Genomic DNA, 20,946 nt, shown 5'->3' on the forward strand with positions numbered 1-20,946 from the left:
GTAAGAAGTTAGTACAAACTTGAAGATATAAAAACACATGATGTTTGTGAATGAGCATGAAATAATATTATAACTCCAAGACAGGAGAATAAGAATCGTGCTTAAGGTTATTAAGGACTATTGTAGAGTGAATAAAATATTTCTATACATGTACATAGCAATCAATGATAGGAATTGTTTAGCTTTGAGGATGATTTTGGCCAGGATCCTTGAGTCATTCAATAGCTGGAGGTGTTTAAAGAGAGAGAGTCAGATGAGGTGAAACTAGTACGGGTGTCAGGGGTTATCGGGAGAAGGCAGGAGAATGGGGTTAAGAGAGGAAAATAGATGAGCCAGGATCGAATGGCGGAGCAGACTCGATGGGTCGAATAGCCTAATTCTGCTCCTATTTTTTATGAATTTATGGTTAACAATGTGTAACGGGGACATTTTAATTATATTTCTGCATAAAAAAATAAGTTACTTTGAAAGGCTTTTTTCTTGGCTATATCCTGATAATTCGTGGATGGTGGTGTCACCAAATGTTATGTACCAGCCCAGCCATTTCTCCAAAGAACTCTTTACAGCAGAGATCATTAGTGAGAAAGAAAACAAAAATCTGGAGATACTGAAACAAATCAGAACATTGGAAATGCCCGGCATATCAGGCAGCTTTCCTCTAAAGCGAAACGGCATTAAGGTCTCGGGTCAAAGATGTCAGCAACGGGACAGTGAAAACAAAAGTTGGGTGAGAAGGTTATGGAACGAGCTGTCAGAGGAGGTAGTTCAGGCAGGGACAATCCCAACGTTTAAGAAGCAAGTAGACAGGTACATGGATAGGACAGGTTTGGAGGGATATGGGCCAAACGCAGGTAGGTGGGACTAGTGTAGCTGGGACATGTTGGCCATTGTGGGCAAGTTGGGCCGAAGGGCCTATTTCCAACCTGTGTGACTCTAAGGTGTTGGAGAAATAAATGGTGCAGCATCTCTTCGCAGATCTGTTAAATGTTCCCAACGTTTCCACTCTAAGTACCCTGGTTGATCTGTATGTCCGTGTATCCTGTTTGCAGATTTTAAAACTGTGGGGAATGTCTCCTTGCCGCTTATTTCTTGTAACACTCCGTCCGAGCACTATACTTCAGAAGGACGAGCTTTGGGATATCCTGAAAGGCATTATAAAAGTTGCAATTCCGACAGGCATCTAGGCCACTTCAGCATCAAACAGCTTTGCTTTTACAAGGCTGCCGCAGTAGGAGTGGAGCGGCATTATTCCAGTGCTCTCTTTGCTTTTGGAATGTGGGGTTGATTGCTTCCTGATGTACAAGTCGTCAGGATCAGAATCATCAAATTTGGGTATGTATTTCTAAATCACCGCTACAAATGTTACGTGTACGATACAATCTTTCCCCTCACCAATTTTTTTATTTTTTATTTTAACCACTTTGTGTTTTGACTTTTGACTGGTTCAACAGACCATATAAATGGAGTCATTGAAGGTATAGCCAATTGTTCATCAAAACCAAAATAGCAGCAACCTTGGGGATGAATGCACTGCTTGCTAATTTACAGCTTCATTCAAGGCCTTTCGGAAACTCAGCTGACCAGCGGGGGCGGGGGAAGAAAAGCTCACAATGATTGGTCTCGCTGTTAGCTTTTTTTCTGCCGTGTGCAACTGCAGAAGGAGATTTATTGTGCATTTAATCCCTACTGTTCCTGTCATGGAAGTGATTAATGGGCTACTGCAGAGGGAGCTTTAGTCTTGTTGAAGTGAACAATGGGGCTGGATTTTTCTGCTTCAGGAGGAAATGTATATTGCTGCTCTGATCTGCTTACTTGTGCCTCCTGCTGGTAGGTTTAGTGTAGTTTTGTTTAGAGATACAGCACGGAAAGAACCCCTTCGGACCACCGAACCCACTAGCGATCCCTGTACTAAAAGCACTATCCTACACGCTAGTTTAGAAGGATGAGGGGGAACTTATAGAAACATATAAAATGATCAAAGGACTAGACAATGGAAAAATGGTCCCAATGCTGGTCGAGTCCAGAACCAGGGGCCACAGTCTTCGAATAAAGGGGAGGCCATTTAAAACTGAGGTGAGAAAAAACTTTTTCACCCAGAGATTTGTGAATTTATGAAATTCCCTGCCACAGAGGGCAGTGGAGGCCAAGTCACTGGATGGATTTAAGAGAGAGTTAGATAGAGCTCTAGGGGCTAGTGAAGGGATATGGGGAGAAGGCAGGCACGGGTTATTGATGGGGGACGATCAGCCATGATCACAATGAATGGCGGTGCTGGTTCGAAGGGTCGAATGGCCTCCTCCTGCACCTATTCTCTATGTTTTGGAGTGTGGGAGGAAACTGGAGCACCTGGAGGAAACCCACAAGATCACAGGGTGAACATACAAACGGTCCGTACAGACAGCACCCGTAGTCAGGATGGAACCTGGGCCTCTGGCGCTGTAAGGCAGCAACTCTACCGCTGCGCCACCATGCTGTCCCGCATGGTTAAACATTGGTGCCCATGGTTCAATAGCTTCTAACTTTTGACAATCTTGGTGAGACATCTGGAGTCGAGGAGTAATTGGAAGTTGACTTCAAAGTTCTTCCATCTTTGCTGTGTTTTGCAGTGATCCTATGCATAGAGACCCTTACCAGAGTGCACTTCTACCTCCTGAGGCATGAGAGTGCTTTGCCAGCTCTCTAATAACCAGCTGCTGTTGCGTTTGTGTATATTCACTTTATTGAGCATCTGGCTGCTGGTATAATGTTGACTATGATGTTGTTTGGGCAGTTGGTCGAAGATGATGGAATTATGGGCAGCAGCCGTCAAAAGCTTATATGAACTCTTTTACCATGTATCAGTCTGTAAACAGAAAGGAAAGACGCAGTCAGTCATGAATGCTATTAAAATGATGCAGTGAATCGACGGAATCCGCACCCTCCATGCAAGAGCAGCCCATCACCTGCATAAGTGGGGGATGACAGACAGCCCTGCGGACATCCAGACCACACATCATGAATGACTGCCCACTGAGGCTTTTCCCCGGGGGCATCAAAGCCATTCACCCAGTAACTGATGCTGTCCTGGCCTGGATGACTACTTGATCTACAACTTTAGGCTGTGCACGCCATACGCAAGAAGAAGTGAATTGGTCTAGGAGAAAAAGTGGTATTTCTTCCTTTAATCTCTTGGACAAATGCATGCTGAAATGTATGGATAGATTGTACAGCACTAAGATAATAACTATAGAACTGTTTTGACTTGAGCTTTTTGTAGGAGTATCTTAGAAATCTGGAGGACAATGGCGAGCCATTCACCTCATGTCCATGCCACTTATAATCTCATTAATCTCACATCCCATCTGCTCATCTCCTCAACACAGTTGTGCTACATCACGTAGATACTTGAAAAATGTTATCAGGGGTGTTTGCTTCCATCTTCAATTTTCAGGCAATCGCTTCTGACTCCCCTCCACTTCCTGGGTGTAAACTTTTAGCAAAGTCCCCTTGTCATCATGCTACAAATGACCATAAATCTATTCCCCCATTGTATTGACCTCTCAGGTGAGGGGACAGTTTTCCTTATTTTTTTCGTGTTCAACTTGAATGATCCAAAATCAACTCATTTGAAATGTACAATGACACAGTCCAATCTTTTTGGTTTGGGAGAGGCAGAGGAAGAAATTCTTGGGAGAGGAACAAACGGCAATAAGCAATTGTACTTGTTATTCCTCTCTGATTTCCAACTAGATTTGTGACTTGCTTTACTAACCTAATGGGCATTATTTTAATTGCAGGCTTATATGGAGCTGGTATTGAAGTGGCCCATAAGATGTCTTGCTTGTTTATTAATTTCACCCAGTTGCTATTCTTGTCAGGAAATCCAGCTGATGAACCAAAGGAGATGATGGATCTACGCTGCAGAGTCACGGTAAGGTTTATATTTCTAATCAGTTGGCATTTGTTGCAGAGTTGGTTGCGACATTTTGACATTGTGAAAGATGCTATAGAAATGCAAGCCTTTCTTTCTTTGAACTCTGGTGCAAATGCTGGTTTAGTGATCTAACTCCCATCTGAGTTTGAAGGATCAAGCCCCATTTACATTTTACAGTTTAGTTGATTGTCACGTCCCGAGGTGCAGTGAAAAGGAACTGTAGATGCGGGTTTTCAAAATAAAGACACATAGTTCTGGAGTAACACAGCAGGTCAGGCAGGAGAACATGGATAGGTGATGTTTCAGATCCATCTGAAGAAGAGTCCGAACCCGAAACGTCACACATCCATGTTCTCAAGAGATGCTGCCTGACCCACTGAGTTACGCCAGCGCACTGTAACCTTACTTGGAGGACTAGGGGGTAGGTTTTGCCCACAATTAATCCAGTAAATATAAGGGGGTGCAGAGTCAAAAAGGCTAGGGTGGAGTTTAACATGCTCAGGAAGATCTGGAGCTCAAAACACATCTCAATCGACACCAAAATACGCATCTTTAACTCGCATGTGAAACGGGTGATGCTGTATGGATCGGAGACATAGAAAACAACAAAACACACTACAGACAAGCTGCAAACATTCACCAACACCTGCCTTAGGAGAATACTTAACATCTGGTGGGGAGACAAAAGGGCCTGTCCCACCTGGGCATCATTTGCATGTCACGCAGATGGCGGGCAAAGATTTTGTACATCCCAAAATCCTGGGGTGCTGGGCGCGACCGCGCGTCACTGCCTACATCACCACGCACTATGCGCGTGTCGTGACCCGTAAATGATGTCGTGTAAATGACGCCCAAGTGAGACAGGCCCTGACGTAAGCAATGTGGACCTGTGGAAAAGAACAAGCCAGGAGCCCATTGACTTACAAATTCGAAGGAGAAAATGGAGTTGGATTGGACACATCCACAGGAAACTTGCTACAAACATCACCCGGCAAGCCCGGAAATGGAACCCCCAAGGGAAAAGGAAAAGTGGTCGCCCCAGGAACAGCTGGAAAAGAGGTGCCCAGACAGAAATGTCTGAGAGTGGGCGCAACTGGGGAAATCTCGAATGAACTGCCAACAACCAAGTGAGGTGTAGGACATTTGTCAATGGCCTCTGCTCCTTAGAGGAGCAAAGGCCTTAAGAAGAGGAAGACAATACGACGGGGAGCAGTTGGGAATTCACGAGCATTCAACTCACCTCAGAATCTGAAGTATTGCACATTTGTTTCACCATCAACTCTTTCCTTGTGTTATCAATACATCTACCTGTTAAAGAGAAGTCCTGTTTTATTAGCACACTTTTTCTTGATATATTTGTATTGCGCAGAAAAGGTCGATTTAGTTCTGACTGCAACCAAATGTTGGAAAAACCATTGGGGAAGAGGTCACTATCATGCTGCAACTTGCACATATTTAAAATGGGGAGGCTCTTTCGGTAAAATGTTAGGCTTGGTTGGGCTTAGTTCAGCAGGTATACAACACCTAGGTTTGAGCTGTGGACCTTCTGGTCCATGGGTGGGTTTTCTCCAGGTGCTCTGGTTTCCTCCCACAGTCCAAAGATGTGCTGGTTGAAGGTTAACTGGCTTTGGTTGTAAATTGTCCCTTGTGTGTAGGGTAGTGGTTGTGTACGGGGATCGCTGGTCGGCACAGTCCCGGTGGGCCGAAAGGCCTGTGTCCGCTCTGTATCTCTGTATAAACTAAACCAATGAAGCGAATGGCCTAAAACGATCAGGGAGCACATATTCACAACATGAAGATTACCAACATGTACCCATGAATGGATTGTGGATGTGATTTGAGTTTTGTGCTCTGCTTTCCTTTTCAAGCGAGATAAATTATTTTTAACTATGATTTTATTTAAATTATTTTTTTAAAGTAAGGTCATAAAGTCATTGACTGAGTGAAGTCTGGAGACTGACCTCTCTTAATCTTGGCTACGGTCGTGTTTCCTTTGCTGGAATAGCACAGGTTCTGAATCTGCTCCTGCATGTCGACCATTGCCAACCTACATTGAAATACAAGTGGGCAACATTAAAGGTTAAGAGACCAGATAGAGGTCACTCTACTATACCCCTTCTCATCAATCTTTACCCTACACTTTGGTTCCAAGTTTCCCTGCTCCTGAAGGTGCTATCTATGGCCTGTCCTCACTAAGTGTTTGTCCCTGGGTAAAACGATCCATTTCCCAGTCAAGTTTAATTCCTCCTTCCCAGTCCACAGTGTCCGAGGAGGGCAAGGAAACTGGCGCATGTTCTCTCTTCTTAACCCTGTATTTATAGTGTTTCTTATTATATAGACACATCAGGATCAACATGGTTGATGCATTACCACCAGGCAGTTCAATCTCATGCCATTTTGACAAAGGAATTGGGAAGAGACATTCATAACCATAAGACAGAGGGGCAGCATGATGCCATTCAGCTCGTCGAGTTTGTTCCACCATTCGATAATGGCTGATCTATTTTTCCCTCTTAAACCCCATTCTCCTGCCTTCTCCCTGTACCCTTTGATACCCTTACCAATCAAGAACCTACCAATCTCTGCTTTAAAAATACCCAATGACCTGGCCTTCACTGCTGTCCTTGGCAATGAATTCCACAGATTCACCACCCTCTGGCTAAATACATTTCTCCTCATCTCCATTTGGAAGGTACATCCTTTTATTCCGAGGCTGTGCCCTCTGGTTCTGGACTGTCCCACTAGTAGAAGCATTCTCTCCACATCCACTCTATCCAGGCCTTACATTGTTCCAATGAGGCTTCACTGAGATCCACCCTCATCCTTTTAAACTCCAGTGAGTACAGGCTCAGCCATCAAACGCTCCCCATATGTTAGCCATGCGGTCTTTCGAGTCACCTCTGCCAGGCATAAAGATCCTGGTCTTTAGCATTTTCCTACCCACTCTTTCACATTAACTACATTTGAACCTGTTGTTCTGCCACATACTTAATGTCTTTTAGCTCCTGTTCAGGATCCAGTGACTGTATTTGTCTGCATCTTTGTATTAGTCTTTCTAGAATCTGGATGGGAATAAAGAATTACAGGACATTATCTTCACAGTCTAATGTCACCTGTAAGAATAACACCATAGGTTAATGGCCAAATGCAGGCAAATAGAACCACCTCAGGAAGGCACCTTGGTGGTGTGGACTAGTTGGGTTGAAAGGCATGTTTCCATGCTGCGAGACTCATTAAGTCTAACTGGGATTTGGGATCATTTGGCTCCTTTAGGAACAGCTGATCAAGAAACAAAATAAAGAGTAGATTGAGTGTTCATCGTGTTGCTGTACCTGATTATATTTCTTTTGGTTCTGCCTGAGTATTTTGCAATCTGTCAAACTACTTAACAGATCATCCTCTTGAATAGCTGCAACACAAAAGGAATAAAACTATTTATTTTCATTTTCATTTCAGAAGTCTTTAGCATTCAGTCCATCTAATTTCCCCGGTCTGGATCTATATATTTGTTGTTTCTCAACCCAATCAACATATACAACGAGGAAGAGGCAAAGGATACTCACTTAGCTTTCTGTTAATTTGCTCTATTTCTTTATGCAATGATTCGCATTCTTCCCATAGAAACTTTTTGCTGCAAGAGACAGAGAACTGGGTTAACTCACTTATTGTGATATCACAGAGAGTAACTTACAATTAACATGTGGATAAGATGCCCTCCTTTGTGTTTCCCCATCAGATTATTCTGGTGGACATTTTTCTCTTGAATACCTTTGGTCGAATTAGGACTAAACATCTAATTAGAACTGAGACGAGGAAACACTTTTTCTCACAGAGAGTGGTGAGTCTGTGGAATTCTCTGCCTCGGAGGGCGTTTGAGGCAGGTTCTCTGGATGCTTTCAAGAGAAAGCCAGATAGGGCTCTTAAAATAGCGCAGTCAGGGGATATGGGGAGAAGGCAGGAACGGGGTACTGATTGGGGATGATCAGCCATGATCACATTGAATGGCGGTGCTAGCTCGAAGGGCCGAATGGCCTACTCCTGCACCTATTGTCTATAATTGTTATTTTGCTTGTAATTTCTCCAAATGGGTGCAGTCGGCTTGTCAGCTGGTGGGCTCCTTTGACAAGCTACCTGTTTGTTTAAAGTGAATTAATCGCCTGTCATTTCCTCTATTGAGTAGCTACTGGTAGCATAGGTGGTGAGTGCAGGTATTGAGGGGGGTGGTTCTGGGACACAGGAACTAATTGTTGAACATTCCCAATGTGTGGGCCTAACTCAATGAAACACCAGTGAAGGAAGGTGCCCACTTGAAGAAGTGTCTCGACCCAAAGCGTCACCCATTCCTTCTCTCCAGAGATGCTGCCTGTCCCACTGAGTTACTCCAGCTTTTTGTGTCTAACCCCAATGATATACTTGCATCGTTTTTTAAAATGTTCTTACTAACATGTAGATAGCTGATTATTGCATATGGAGTTAGTTATTGTCCTTAGCACAAGTGTGTATAATCAGTGCAAAAACTACTTGGGTTTTGGGCTTGGTTTTCTTGGTTGAGCGCTTATCTTGGTGTTGTAGCACAAATGCTTTGTGTTTCAATTGTAATTCACACCTCAGCATGTACGGGACAAGTTCTGAAACTAAAATCCAGAGCAAGAATAAGCCCCCTATCCGATCATTATCTTGTATGGAAAGGAAATGACTTCTGCTCTGAAACTATCTGGAAAGGTCTGAATACAAATACCTGCAGAATCAAAGCTAGACTTCCTGGGTGGCTCTAATGTTACAGCATTGTCAGGTCACCACAAATCTGATTCTAATGTTGAGTGGGAGTTAATTAGATGTTGGCCTGTGCTTCACTCCAACTAAATGGTGCCATGGTGGAGTCAATGCTATTGGACTTGTACTTGGTTATGGTTCTACAGGCACCAGAATGGACCCATTACTAATGGTAAACCTAATCCAGTGGTTTAACTGGGGGAGGGTATAGAGTCTACGGTCACCTAAATTACACATCTTGTCCAATGGATAATAACTGTGGCTGGATTCTTGCCCATTAATCATTTCAGTTTAGCTTATTGTCACTGTCCCAAGGTACAGCAAAAAGCTTTTGTGCCCCCACTGATCTTGAGTTGGAGGTGCCCTAATGGATATTGGCATAAAGGAGCTTAAATCCCTCTGAGCTTTGATAAGAATAGTAAATCTAGTTTGTCAGAGAGCCTCTGTTTTGGCCTGGTTCACCTCTCGTGTATTTCTGTCGCAAGTTCTTCGGTATGGTTGTTGGTATCTGTTGATTGCCCCTGGTTTTCTGCTTGTTGGGTCGGGTCTTGTGAATTGGTTGGGTTCGAGCACAGCTCCTTCTTCCAGTCTTCAATCTTTCTGTCTATCATCAGGTTAATCCTGTCCTCTTCGATGTTGCTACACATGCTCAGTCTCCTCACCTCCGCTGCGAAAGGAACAAAGGGTTCACCGGTGTGGTGGGAGCAGCCACGCTCCCTGTCCGTGCTAAAGGGAGTTGGTTTCTAGGAGGGTTGATCTCTGGGTAAGTGCTCAGGTTAGGGTGCATTATAACAATGTAATCTCCGCATGAATCTTGTCCCTACGGGTGTTGGAGGCTAGAATTCAGTGAACGGGAAGGTTTATTGTTAATTGTCCCATGTACTGAGGTACAGTGAAAAGCTGCGTGCTAACCAGTCAGCGGAAAGACAATACATGATTACAATCGAGCCATTCACAGTGTACAGATACATGATATGGGAATAATGTTCAGTGCAAGGTAAAGTCCGATCAAAGATGGCCCAAGGGTCACCAATGAGGTAGATAATAACTCAGGACTGCTCTCTAGCTGTTGGTAGGATGATTCAGCTGCTGGACAACAGCTGATGTGGGATTAGGATGTGGAATGAAACTGGGGCAGATTACCTTGGGCATCTAACAGAGCACCATCCCTGCATCTGCTGCCCACTGGAGATGCTCCCACCCACCCACCTCGCCTGCACCACAAACATTCCCCAGAGACCCTTCCCCCCCCACCACCGTACCTACCCTCTAGTAGTCGGATCTGCTGCTGATGGTGGCTTCGTTCCTTCGCCAGGAGGCTCACAGTCTGATTCAAGGATTCAATGGTCTAGGAATGAAGTGAAGCGTGAGAACAGGAGCAGGAACAGAGTGGCACCATTTCCAATCACAACACACTACCATGGCTATCACAGTTACACGTGGCACATGGACAAATGTGACAGAGCACAATGTTAGCGATATGTGGAGGGTGATGTCGAAGTGGAGAAGATGGCTGATGTGAGCTTAGGTGATATCAAATAACACTGGCACAGATGCTGACAGATTGCAGCAACTATCTTTCAGATGTTGAGAAAGGTCTCGACCCGAATCGTTGCCCATTCCTTCTCTCCAGAGATGCTGCCTCACCCGCTGAGTTACTCCAGCATTTTGTGTATCCCATCCATTTAAACTACCATCTGCAGTTCTTTCTTACACATTCTTTTTTGTTGCTGCTATTCTTAGCTACACAAGGAAATGGCTTATCTGTTCCAGCTTATATGTTCTATATGTCCCAGAAAGAAATATGTAGAGAGGAACTGCAGATGCTGGTTTAAACAAAAGTTGGCACAAAATGCTGGAGTAACTCAGCGGGACAGGCAGCATCTCCATCAGTCTGAAGAAGGGTCTTGACACGAAATGTCACCCATTCCTTCTCTCCAGAGATGCTGCCTGACCCGCTGAGTTACTCCAACATGTACTTTCTACAGGTACACAAAAAAGCTGGAGAAACTCAGCGGGTGCAGCAGCATCTATGGAGCGAAGGAAATAGGCAACGTTTCGGGCCGAAACCCTTCTTCAGACTTTCTACTTTCTACATATTGCCAGTTGTGATGAAGGCTGATCAGAATGTTTCTCGCCCCACCCATGCTGGCCGAACTGCTGAGCATTTCCAGCATGTCAATAGACAATAGGTGGAGGAGTAGGCCATTTGGCCCTTTGAGCCAGCACAATGTGATCATGGCTGATCATCCCCAATCAGTACCCCGTTCCTGCCTTCTCCCCATATTCCCTCCCTTTAAGAGCCCTATCTAGCTCTCTTTTGAAAGCATGTCCTCTTTATTTTAGCTTCAGATTGCAATGGGAGAGAGAATAAGTGAAGAAATCACAGAAGTAAAACTGTGCCTGAGCCATACTCGAGTTTGGACTTCAATGTGGAACTTGATGACCTCGAGCTCATCTATCAGGTGCTTGCTCTCTGGCGAAGATCCCGCCTGGGTGTCACTGAAGCTCCGCACCTTGTTAAATGCAGTGTCTGCAACACAGGAGAGGTTCGTCAGACCTGCTGATCAAGTGATGTCTGTTTTGTTAATCTGTGCTAGTGAACTGGATGTTTTGAGTTTAAATATTAACGTGTCCCCACCTTTCTGGTGACAACCGCCAAACTTCAACGTCTGCTGCAAGGGAACAAAATAATATCAGTGACTCAAAACCAACTTGCAGGTGAGCTTGTGATTGACAGCCCCATTGTCTACACTAGACTGGTGCTCTCCTCACAAAGCCTAGCGCAATTAATTAGCAGCGATCGCTTGATCCCTTTACACCAATGTTATAGAGTCTTACAGTGTAGAAACAGGCCCTTCCGCCCAACTTGCCCACACTGGCCAACATATCCCATCTACACAAGTCCCACCTGCCTGCATTTGGCCCATATCCCTCCAAACCTGTCCCATCCATGTCCAAATGTTTCTTAAACATTGTGATAGTACCTGCTTCACTTCTTCCCCCAGCATTCACCCACCAGCCTTTGTGTGGAAAATGTTACCTCTCAGCTTCCTATAAAATCTTTCTTCCATCCCCTTAAACCTATGTCATGTGGCTATTGATTCCCCTACTCTGGGCAAGAGGGTGAACCTACCCGATCTATTCCTCTCCAGATTTATACCTGATCATGCTGTACATTTTGTACATTCGTCTCATGATGTTGTTCCTACTTGCCAAGTAACTTATGCTGTTGTTCAACTCGGTAGATCAGGAGTTTCAGATTTACATCCCTTCTGGTCAGTGCACTGTAGGTTAATAGTGTTCCTCTACCAGGAGACACTGGGTAAAATGTATGAAGAAGGGTCTCGACCCGAAGCGTCACCCATTCCTTCTCTCCAGAGATGCTGCCCGTCCCGCCGAGTTACTCCAGCATGTTGCTGCCAGGGCTCCACCATTGGCGGCCACATGTATTTCCAGCACTGTGCGGCTCCATTTAGATCAAAACCACCCCCAGTTAAGCCACTTGTGTCTGGGGAAGCACAGGTATGACACAGCACCCACCCCCCAGGAAGTAACTAGAGTGACTCAGCTGACTGATCTGCGGGGTTTTGCCCAGCGATTTGTTTTTATTCCCTTAATCAGAACCTAGTTTCAATGAAAACCCAAGATAGTCTATTTTAGATAAGTTAATTTTAAAGTTGTATGTATTTATTCTGTTTTTATTAACTGCACTGACAGGAACTGATTGAGAAACAATTTTTAGTTTCCTCTGTGTATGTAAGTACTCAGTGAAAATGACATTAAAGTAAATACTGAATAGGCACAAAATGCTGGAGTAACTCAGCGGGACAGGCAGCATCTCTGGAGAGATGGAATGGGTGACGTTTCGGGTCGAGACCCTTCTATGAAAAAGCCATCGAGCTGAGCTTGTAATTCTGTTTCTCTCCCACACGATGGACATGTGGATATAAGCACGTTACCTACCATTGTATCCCCATCATTGTCGGAGACTATCCGAGACATGAGAGAAATATCGGCATTCATCTTTCCAATTTATTAAACTGCAAAACAAAGCACAAAGATCCATTCAATCTTTCCCCGCCACAGGTAACTCCAAACACTGCTGCTGCCTGGTGCTTTCAAGCAATCGCACTAATTTAAAAGCACATCACTGCCCACGCCAGCATTTATTGCCATCCCTAGTTGGCCTTTCACTGAGTGGCGAGGCTATTTCGCTAGGCAGCCAAATAAGGATGGCTGATTTTCTTCATTAGGAACGATGTCAAAAGTGATGGCAAGAAAGTAGGAGATTGAGCAAAAAAAAAAATCAGCCAGGATTGAACAGCGGAGTGGACTCATTCGGCTTTTTAGTTTCATCTAGATTTTTTTTACAGTAGCAGTGTGGAAACAGGCCCTTCGGCCCACCGATTCTGTGCCGACCATCGATCCCCGCACACTAATACTATCCTACACACACTTGGGACAATTTACAATTTTTACCGAAGTCAATTGGCCGACAAACCTGCATGTCTTTGGAGTGTGGGAAGAAACCGGAGCACCCAGAGAAAACCCACACAATCACGGGGAGAACATACAGACACCACCTGTAGTCAGGATCGAGCCTGGGTCTCTGGCGCTGCAAGGCAGCAACTGTACCGCTGCGCCACTGTGACGCTCCTCGGTCTTATGGTCTTAGTTCCTCTCCCAAAAGACATCAGTGAAATGGGTGGATTTTTTAAATGATTTCCAATATTTCTTTGCATTCCCCAGCTACTGACAAACAATTTGATATCAGTGCCCTCTGCCATTAGTCCAGGTTTCTGGATTGCTAGTGCCAGTATTATTACTTCTAAACTTCTGTACATCTTAGTGCAGAAACTTTGATAAATGAGTCTTCACAACATCGGATTGATCTTTTTTAACAATCCGGTGAAGTGGTCCTTGCAATATGGATTGAAATGTCTTCCTAGATAGTTACCGGAGATTGTTGAGGCTGGGGCTATCGCAATGTTTAAGAAACATTTAAACATGTACATGAATAGGACAGGTTTAGAAAGATATGGACCAAACGCAGTAAGGTGGGACTAGTATAGATGGGACATGTTGGTCGGTGTGGGCAAGTTGGGCCGAAGGGCCTGTGCCCACACTGTATCACTCTAATAATCTAAACCAACATTCCCAGTGCAGTACTGAAGGAGTTCTGCATCATACACCTGTGCCCTGTACTAATTTAGACACAAAATGCTGGAGTAACTCAGCAGGACAGGCAGTATCTCTGGAGAGAAGGAATGGGTGACGTTTCGGGTCGAGACTCTTCTTCAGATTGAAAGTCACGGGCAAGGGAAATGGGATATAGACGATAATGCAGAGAGATATAGATCAATGAATGAAAGATATGCAAAAAACTTATTTAATGCAAAAATCTTTCCACCCTCGTTCTGTTTAACGTATATAATTTATAGTTACAGAGTGATACTGTGGAAACAGGCCCTTCGGCCCAACTTGCCCACACAGGCCAACATGCCCATCTACACTAGACCCACCTGCCTGCACTTGGTCCATATCCCTTCAAACTTGTCCTATCCATGTACCTACCTGTTACTTAAATGTTGGGATAGTCCCAGCCTCCACTACCTCCTCTGGCAGCTTGTTCCATACACCCTTCACCCTTTGTGTGAAAAAGTTACCCTTCAGATTCCTATTAAATCTTTTCTCCCTCACCTTGAAACTACGTCCTCTGGTGCTCGATTCCCCTACAAGAGATGCATCTGTCATCTACAGATCTATTCCGCTCATGATTTTGTACGAATATAATTTAGGATCTAATTATAAATTTAGGATTATAAATTGCTGCCTTGCAACTCCTTGTAATTCAGGATCTAAAATTGTACTTACCTGTATTAACCATATACACACACACACACACAAACACACAGACACACACACACACCAGGCTTCAGGTTGTATGACTGGACACAGGAGCCTGACGTTGCTGCCGCCCCTTTTGTTACACATCAGCTTTTGCAACATCAACCTGTCACTCAATACGGGGGCGGGATCACCGCGAGCCCCGCCCTCCGCCCTCTGATTGGCTGAGCCCGCGGGAATACGCGTCATACCTCGACTTGATTGGTCGGCTGGCCTGTCCGTCAGCGGCGGCAGGAGCAGAGCGGGCCTGCGCTCCAGGCCAGGTAAGTGATAGCAGCTGCTAGAGCGGCTGAACGGCCGCCTGGGCCGCCAGCACTGCGTGGCTCCATTGGCTGAGCCCCCGTCTTCAATTTAATCCTCTCAAATCCACCTCCCATCCTCAGTTTATCCTCTTGCTTCACTAAGTAGACAAGTAAAGTCTACTTTAAAGGGGAAGCACTCCTTTGACAGGGCCAACACCCGTAAAAGGCTCTTCGGCCCGTCAGCTCCATGCTAGCCCCCACCCCCTCCAATGGTGGGGTGGGGGAACAATCCCATCATTTCTATTTCCAGAAATAGACTCAACAAAGGGTGTAGGGGGTTACAGGATAATGGGGGTCAGGAGGAGGGAGAGATAGATTAGCCGCGATTGAATGGCGGAGTAGACTTGATGGGCCGAATGGCCTAATTCAGGTCGTATCACATGAGCATCTCTGGAGAAAAAAGTAATGGATGACTTTTCAGGTCGAGACTTCTTCAGACAGAGTCAGGGCAGAGGGAGACTAGAGATATGGAAGGGTAAGGTGTGAAAACGACAGATCAAAGCCCTTTGTGTACTGCCGAGGTGACGTCTGCTGTATGATTTTACCAGATTGTGTGCGATGACAAAGGATTTCACTGTACCTGTGACAATAATGTATCATTGAATGTGTTGGAAGGAACTGCAGATGCTGCTTTACACTGAAGATAGACACAAAATGCTGGAGTAACTCAGCGGGACGGGCAGCATCTCTGGAGAGAAGGAATGGGTGACGTTTCAGGTCGAGACCCTTCTTCAGTGTTATTGAATTTATTGAATATTCAACAAAACAACTAGTTATAGGCAAATAGATTGTAATAAGACAGACTGAAGGGTCACGACCCGAGACATCACCTATTCCTTTTCTCCAGAGATGCTGCCTGACCCGCTGTTAATCCAGCTTTTTGTGCCTATCTTCAGAGGAAACAGTGACCAGTGTGCTGGAGTTTATAATCTGGCCAAGATTTATTGAAGGTATTACTGGGCCTTTTTTAGTGTTGTCTACAGTAGTTTCTAGAATTGTAATCTGAACCCCAAATCACCGGTGTTACTAACGTGTGTGTCAACTCCATTGTCAATAATCAATAGTTCAAGTGAGCAGAGTCTACAGCTGCCTTTGATCAGTTATTGTTGTCACACTCATGGCATTTCTCACAAGAATTATTGCTTGACATTATATTGACGATATCTGGAGATGGGACTGTTTAACGAGCCAATGTCTCAAGCGAAGAAATTGAGAATTTTTGTTTAAGATGCTCAGAGCGTTGTTATCTGTGACTCTCAGCCGTATTTGCAATGGAGATTACAGCTTGTTTGCCTTCAGTTTGAATGTAGTCAGCTGGACGGGGACTGCGTTGGGAAGAGTACACCGGGGGCGTGAGGAGAGGATTCCATTCGGCACGGACAGGCAGATTCTCCAGCAGGTAAATTGTGTGGCACCACAGTTAGAAGCTACAGGAAAACCAGCGGAGCAAGGTTGCAGCATTTGGTGAGGCCTGGACACAGGTAGGATTGAGTAGGCTTTGGAGAGGGTGCTGACGAGGTTTACCGGAATGCTGCCTGGATTATAGGGTATTTAGCTACAAAGTTGGACAAGTGATGGAGATTATTTTCTCTGGAATGCAAAGGTTGATCCAACTATATAAAATTATGAGAGGGCAAAGATAGGGTAGACAGTCAGAATCTTTTACCCAAGGTGGAAATGTCATAGACTAGATGGCATGGCTTCAAGGAGAAAGGGGCAATGTTTAAATAAAATTAGCAGGACAAGTATTTTGTGCAGAGAGTGGTGAGTACCTGGAACGCGCTGCCTGGGGTGATGGTGGAGGAGGGTACAGCACAGATATATCACAGAAACATCACAGAAACAGGTCCATCGGCCCACCAAGTCCACGCTGACCAGCAAGCGGCCATTAATACACTAACTCTGTCATAACCCTTCATCCTCTGCACAATCCAATCCACTGGGCCCTGCATTGGGAGGGTGCAATGCCGGAGATGGGAAATTCACTGTTGCATTCATTTTCATTGCAATAAAACAGGGTCTAACCAGCCTGCAGAATGCCAACAGAAGGAGATCCTACTAGCCTGGTCAAAGCCACCCACCTGATCATACTGTCCACAACATGGGGCATGCAGATATGGATGTCCTTTGTCTCAGGTAAGGTTAGGGAAAGAATCAGAACTGCTGAGTGTATTAGGGCCACAATTTTCAAACATTGTGTTTTTAACATTTTCATTATTTTTTTCATTCACTTTAGTTCAGTTTAGTTTATTGTCACATGTACCAAGGTAAAGTGAAAAGCTTTTTGTTGTGTGCTAACCAGTCAGCGGAAAGACAATGCATGCTTACAATCGAGCCATTTACAGTGTACAGATACAGGATATAGCAATAACGTTGAGACACCAGAACCTTTAAATTTTAGATCCATAGTATTTATTACTGACAATTATATAGCTGCAAGATTTGTTTTCTAAATAAATTTACACTATTGAATTAAAGATAAAGGAATATCCCAAACATTCAACGTTTATAAGAAGGGCAGCACAGTGGCGGAGCGGTAGAGACCTGCCTTACAGCGCCAGAGACCTGTGTTCCATCCTGACTACAGGTGCTGTCTGCACGGAGTCTGTACGTTCTCCCCGTGACCTGCGTGGGTTTTCTCCAGGTGCTCCGGTTTCCTCCCACACTCCAAAGATGTGTAGGTTTGTAGGTTAATTGGCTTCTGTAATTGGTCCGTACCGACCAGTGATCCCCATACATTAGCACTATCCTACACACACTAGGAACAATTTATAATTTTAGCGAGCCAATTAGCAGACAAACCTGTCTGTCTATTGGAGCTTAGCAGGAAACCGGAGTACCTGGAGAAAACCCACACAGGTTAACTAAGTAAGTAAGTAAGTTTATTGGCCAAGTATTCACATACAAGGAATTTGCCTTGGTGCTCCGCCCACAAGTAACAACATGACATACAGTGACAGTTACAAATCACTCGAAAAACACTAAACATTAATAATGATAAAACATTAATGATAAAACACCATTGATCAAGCATGTGAACCAACACAATACCAGATCGAAGGGAGGATACAGATTTTTGGCTGTGTGGGGAGCTGTTTTGACTGTTACGGGGAGAACATACAAACTCCATACAGAGAGCACTCGTAGTCAGGATCGAACCTGGGCCCTTGGTGCTGTGAGGCAGCATCTCTACCGCTCAACTCAATATCAATTCTGAATTAATCTGCCTTATCTGTAATAAACAATTAGAGTTTCAGGATATTGAAGGAGTGTATGTTGTCTCCGCAGGTTTTGTTCTGATTAACACCATCAGCAGGCACACATTCGGCCTGGTGCAGAGCAGCCTGTTTCCCTACTATCTCTACACAGTTCTGGGAGGATCCTTCATTAATCTGTCTCTTTATGCCCTCTATCACCCGCAGCAGTTACTCAACAAGGCCGAAACTGTACAGGTAACTCGGATAGAACTCGGGTAACTTAGATAGAGAGCAATACCCAGGCTCGGTGCATTCACCTTTATCAATTCCTCTCATGATTTTATACATGATTTTAGAGGGGGCAGCATGGTGGCGCAGCGGTAGAGTTACTGTCTTACAGTGCCAGAGACCCGGGTTCAATCCTGACTGTGGGTGCTGTCTCCCCGTGACCAGCGTGGGTTTTCTCCAGGATATTAGGTTTCCTTCCACACTCCAAAAGACTTCCAGGTTTGTAGATTAATTGGCTTGGAAAAATTGTAAATTGTCCCTAGTGGTGTGTGTAAGATAGTATTAATGTGCGGAAATCACTGGTCGGTAGACTCAGTGGGTCGAAGGGCCTGTTTCTGCACTGTTTTACTAAACTAAACCAAACACCTCTAAAAGATCACCTCTCAGCCTCCTGCCCTCCAAGGAATAAAGCCCTAGCCAGCCCAACCTGTCCCTTTAGTTCAACCCCTCGCATCCTGGCAAAAATGGGGTAACATCGAACCAGTGTGAATGGGGCGAAGGAACTACAGATGCTGGTTTAAACCGGAGATAAACGCAACAAGATGAAGTAACTCAGCGGGACAGGCAGCATCACTGGAGAGAAGGGATGGGTGACATTTCGGGTCGAGAAGAAGGTTCTCTTCTCCATTCCTTCTCTCCAGAGATGCTGCCTGTCCCGCTGAGTTACTCCAGCTTTTTGTGTCTATCTTTAGTGTGAATGAGTGAGTGATTGATGTCGGCAGGGACTTGATGGGCCAAAGGGGTTTCTTGCCGTGCTGTGAATCCAAACTGAACGCTAAAAAATAAAACTGTTTTCTGGCAGATCGCATCACTGTTTGTGTGCGTGATCTTCTCTGGTCTCAACGCCCAATGGTTCGGGCAGACCACAGCTGAGGTTATGGTCAAGAAGCATAAGATCGAGCGGGAGCACGGCCTCGGAGACGAGGTGGGGTTTGGCACCAACATCGAGGGCTACAAGAAGCTGCTTAAGAGCGACGCCAAGTACAGGAGGCTCAGCTCAAGATTTAAGAAGTACCACGCCATCAGCATGGTGTGCAACCTCATCTGTGTGTTCTGCAATGGGGTGAATCTCCTCTACACTGCAGGCAACCTGAAGACTATCTAAACACCTTCTTCCTTGCCAGTTTCTCCCTGGGGATTGAAGGTCTCTCTGGGGATCACAATCTCTACTTATCTCAACTTTGATCCCAATCTTCTAAAACTTACCAAACACCAGCCATCGGGAGGGAAGAGCTGCAGTTCTGAAAGGTTTGTTTGTGTGAGGCAACACCCAACACACAGTGCAAATCAAAGAGGTGCCAGTCCACTTATCTGTTGTAAACGCCCTGTCTGGATGCATAGCTAACTCTTGTTCCTTCTGTGAGTCTACAGCACTAAAGCCTCTTGATATTGTATTAAATTGTCAGCCTGCTTTTGTGACATGAACCGGTATTGTAATTTTCTTGAGGAGATACAGGAAACTGCAGAAAAGGACACAAAGTGCTGGAGTAACTCAGTGGTTCAGGCTGCATGTCTGGAGAACATGGATAGGTGACTTCACTTCATACTGTTTCTACAAGAAACTACATGCAGATGCTGGTTTACAAAGAAAAGGCACAAAGTGTTGGAGTAACTTGGGTCCCGACATGAAACGTCACCTATCCACACTCACCAGAGGTGCTGCCTGACCCACAAAGTTACTCCAGCACTACTGCAGGCACTGCTGCCTGGAAGAAATCCTAGGATCCCATAAACAGCTTGACCATATATAGCTGGCTGGTACAGAAGCACTTGGGTCAGCACAGTGACACAGCTGGTAGAGCTGCTGCCTCAGAGTGCCAGAGTCCCGGGTTCAATCCTGACCTCGGGTGCTGTCTGAGTGAAGTTTGCACCTTCTACCTGGGACAGTGTGGGTTTTCTCCGGGTGCTCCAGGTTCCTACCACATCCCAAAGATGTGTGGGTTAATAGGTTCATTGGACTCTGGAAATTGCCCCTAGTGTGTAGGGAGTGGATGTGAAAATCATTGAACTAGTGTGAACGGGTGATCGATAGTCGGCGTGGGCTGGGTGGGGTGAAGGACCTGTTTCCATGTTGTATCTCTAAAGTAAACTACAGAACAGGGGAAGTGTGTGCTGAAGAATTCTTTTGAGGTTTCTGTCAATGAACACAATTGGAGCAAAGTATAGAAGCCTTGTATCTTGAGTATGAATCTGAGACACATACTGTCAAAGATCTTGGAGCGGAGTAAACGGTACCATCCCTGGGTCTGGGACTACGCAATGCTAACTCACAGCTGCAGAAGCCACACAGTACTTGCTGAAGCTAAACAAGTTTCTATCGCCAGGGAGTGTCAGCCATCTTGTTACAAGTACAAGCAAAGTTAATTTGCAGCCACAGTTTGGATGGTGTAGTTTAATTTAGTTTCTTTAGTTTAGTTTAGAGATTTCACAGATTCACCACCCTCTGACTAAATAAAGGTCTGGATACGGTGGATGTGAAGAGGATGTTTCCACTGGTGGAAGAGTCTAGGACGGTGCAAGGTACAAAGGGTTGACCGATGAGGTTGGAGCAGCCATGCCATCT

At 45.0% G+C, this 20,946-nt stretch overlaps 2 protein-coding genes across 6 annotated transcripts; one reads left to right on the plus strand and one right to left on the minus strand.

The window, feature by feature from the left end:
• Positions 1-92: 92 nt before the first annotated feature.
• Positions 93-14,694, minus strand: LOC129714538 (uncharacterized). 4 transcript variants are annotated; one of them, XM_055664221.1, is made up of 12 exons: positions 14,564-14,694; positions 12,653-12,729; positions 11,328-11,358; positions 11,101-11,219; positions 9,953-10,034; positions 9,149-9,353; positions 7,477-7,544; positions 7,246-7,322; positions 6,902-6,975; positions 5,875-5,960; positions 5,154-5,221; positions 93-2,842 (listed from the first exon to the last, which is right to left on the minus strand). In XM_055664221.1, exons 2-12 carry the CDS (start codon positions 12,710-12,712, stop codon positions 2,828-2,830), a joined length of 885 nt encoding a protein of 294 aa, XP_055520196.1. In that variant the 5' UTR covers positions 12,713-12,729; positions 14,564-14,694; the 3' UTR covers positions 93-2,827. The 4 variants fall into 4 exon arrangements, with proteins under 4 accessions (XP_055520196.1, XP_055520194.1, XP_055520195.1 ...); XM_055664219.1 differs by having other exon boundaries at positions 11,328-11,361; XM_055664220.1 differs by lacking the exon at positions 14,564-14,694 and adding an exon at positions 14,390-14,437 and having other exon boundaries at positions 11,328-11,361.
• Positions 14,695-14,736: 42 nt separating this feature from the next.
• On the plus strand, positions 14,737-19,808 carry LOC129714539 (transmembrane protein 205-like). 2 transcript variants are annotated; one of them, XM_055664223.1, is made up of 4 exons: positions 14,737-14,859; positions 16,916-17,034; positions 18,187-18,350; positions 19,186-19,808. In XM_055664223.1, the coding sequence occupies exons 2-4, from the start codon at positions 16,935-16,937 to the stop codon at positions 19,486-19,488; spliced, it is 567 nt and encodes a 188-aa protein (XP_055520198.1). In that variant the 5' UTR covers positions 14,737-14,859; positions 16,916-16,934; the 3' UTR covers positions 19,489-19,808. The 2 variants fall into 2 exon arrangements, with proteins under 2 accessions (XP_055520198.1, XP_055520200.1); XM_055664225.1 differs by lacking the exon at positions 14,737-14,859 and adding an exon at positions 16,276-16,297.
• The last annotated feature ends 1,138 nt before the right edge of the window (positions 19,809-20,946 follow it).

The sequence above is a fragment of the Leucoraja erinacea genome, chromosome 39, assembly GCF_028641065.1.
Source record: "Leucoraja erinacea ecotype New England chromosome 39, Leri_hhj_1, whole genome shotgun sequence".
Taxonomy (NCBI): Eukaryota; Metazoa; Chordata; class Chondrichthyes; order Rajiformes; family Rajidae; genus Leucoraja; species Leucoraja erinaceus.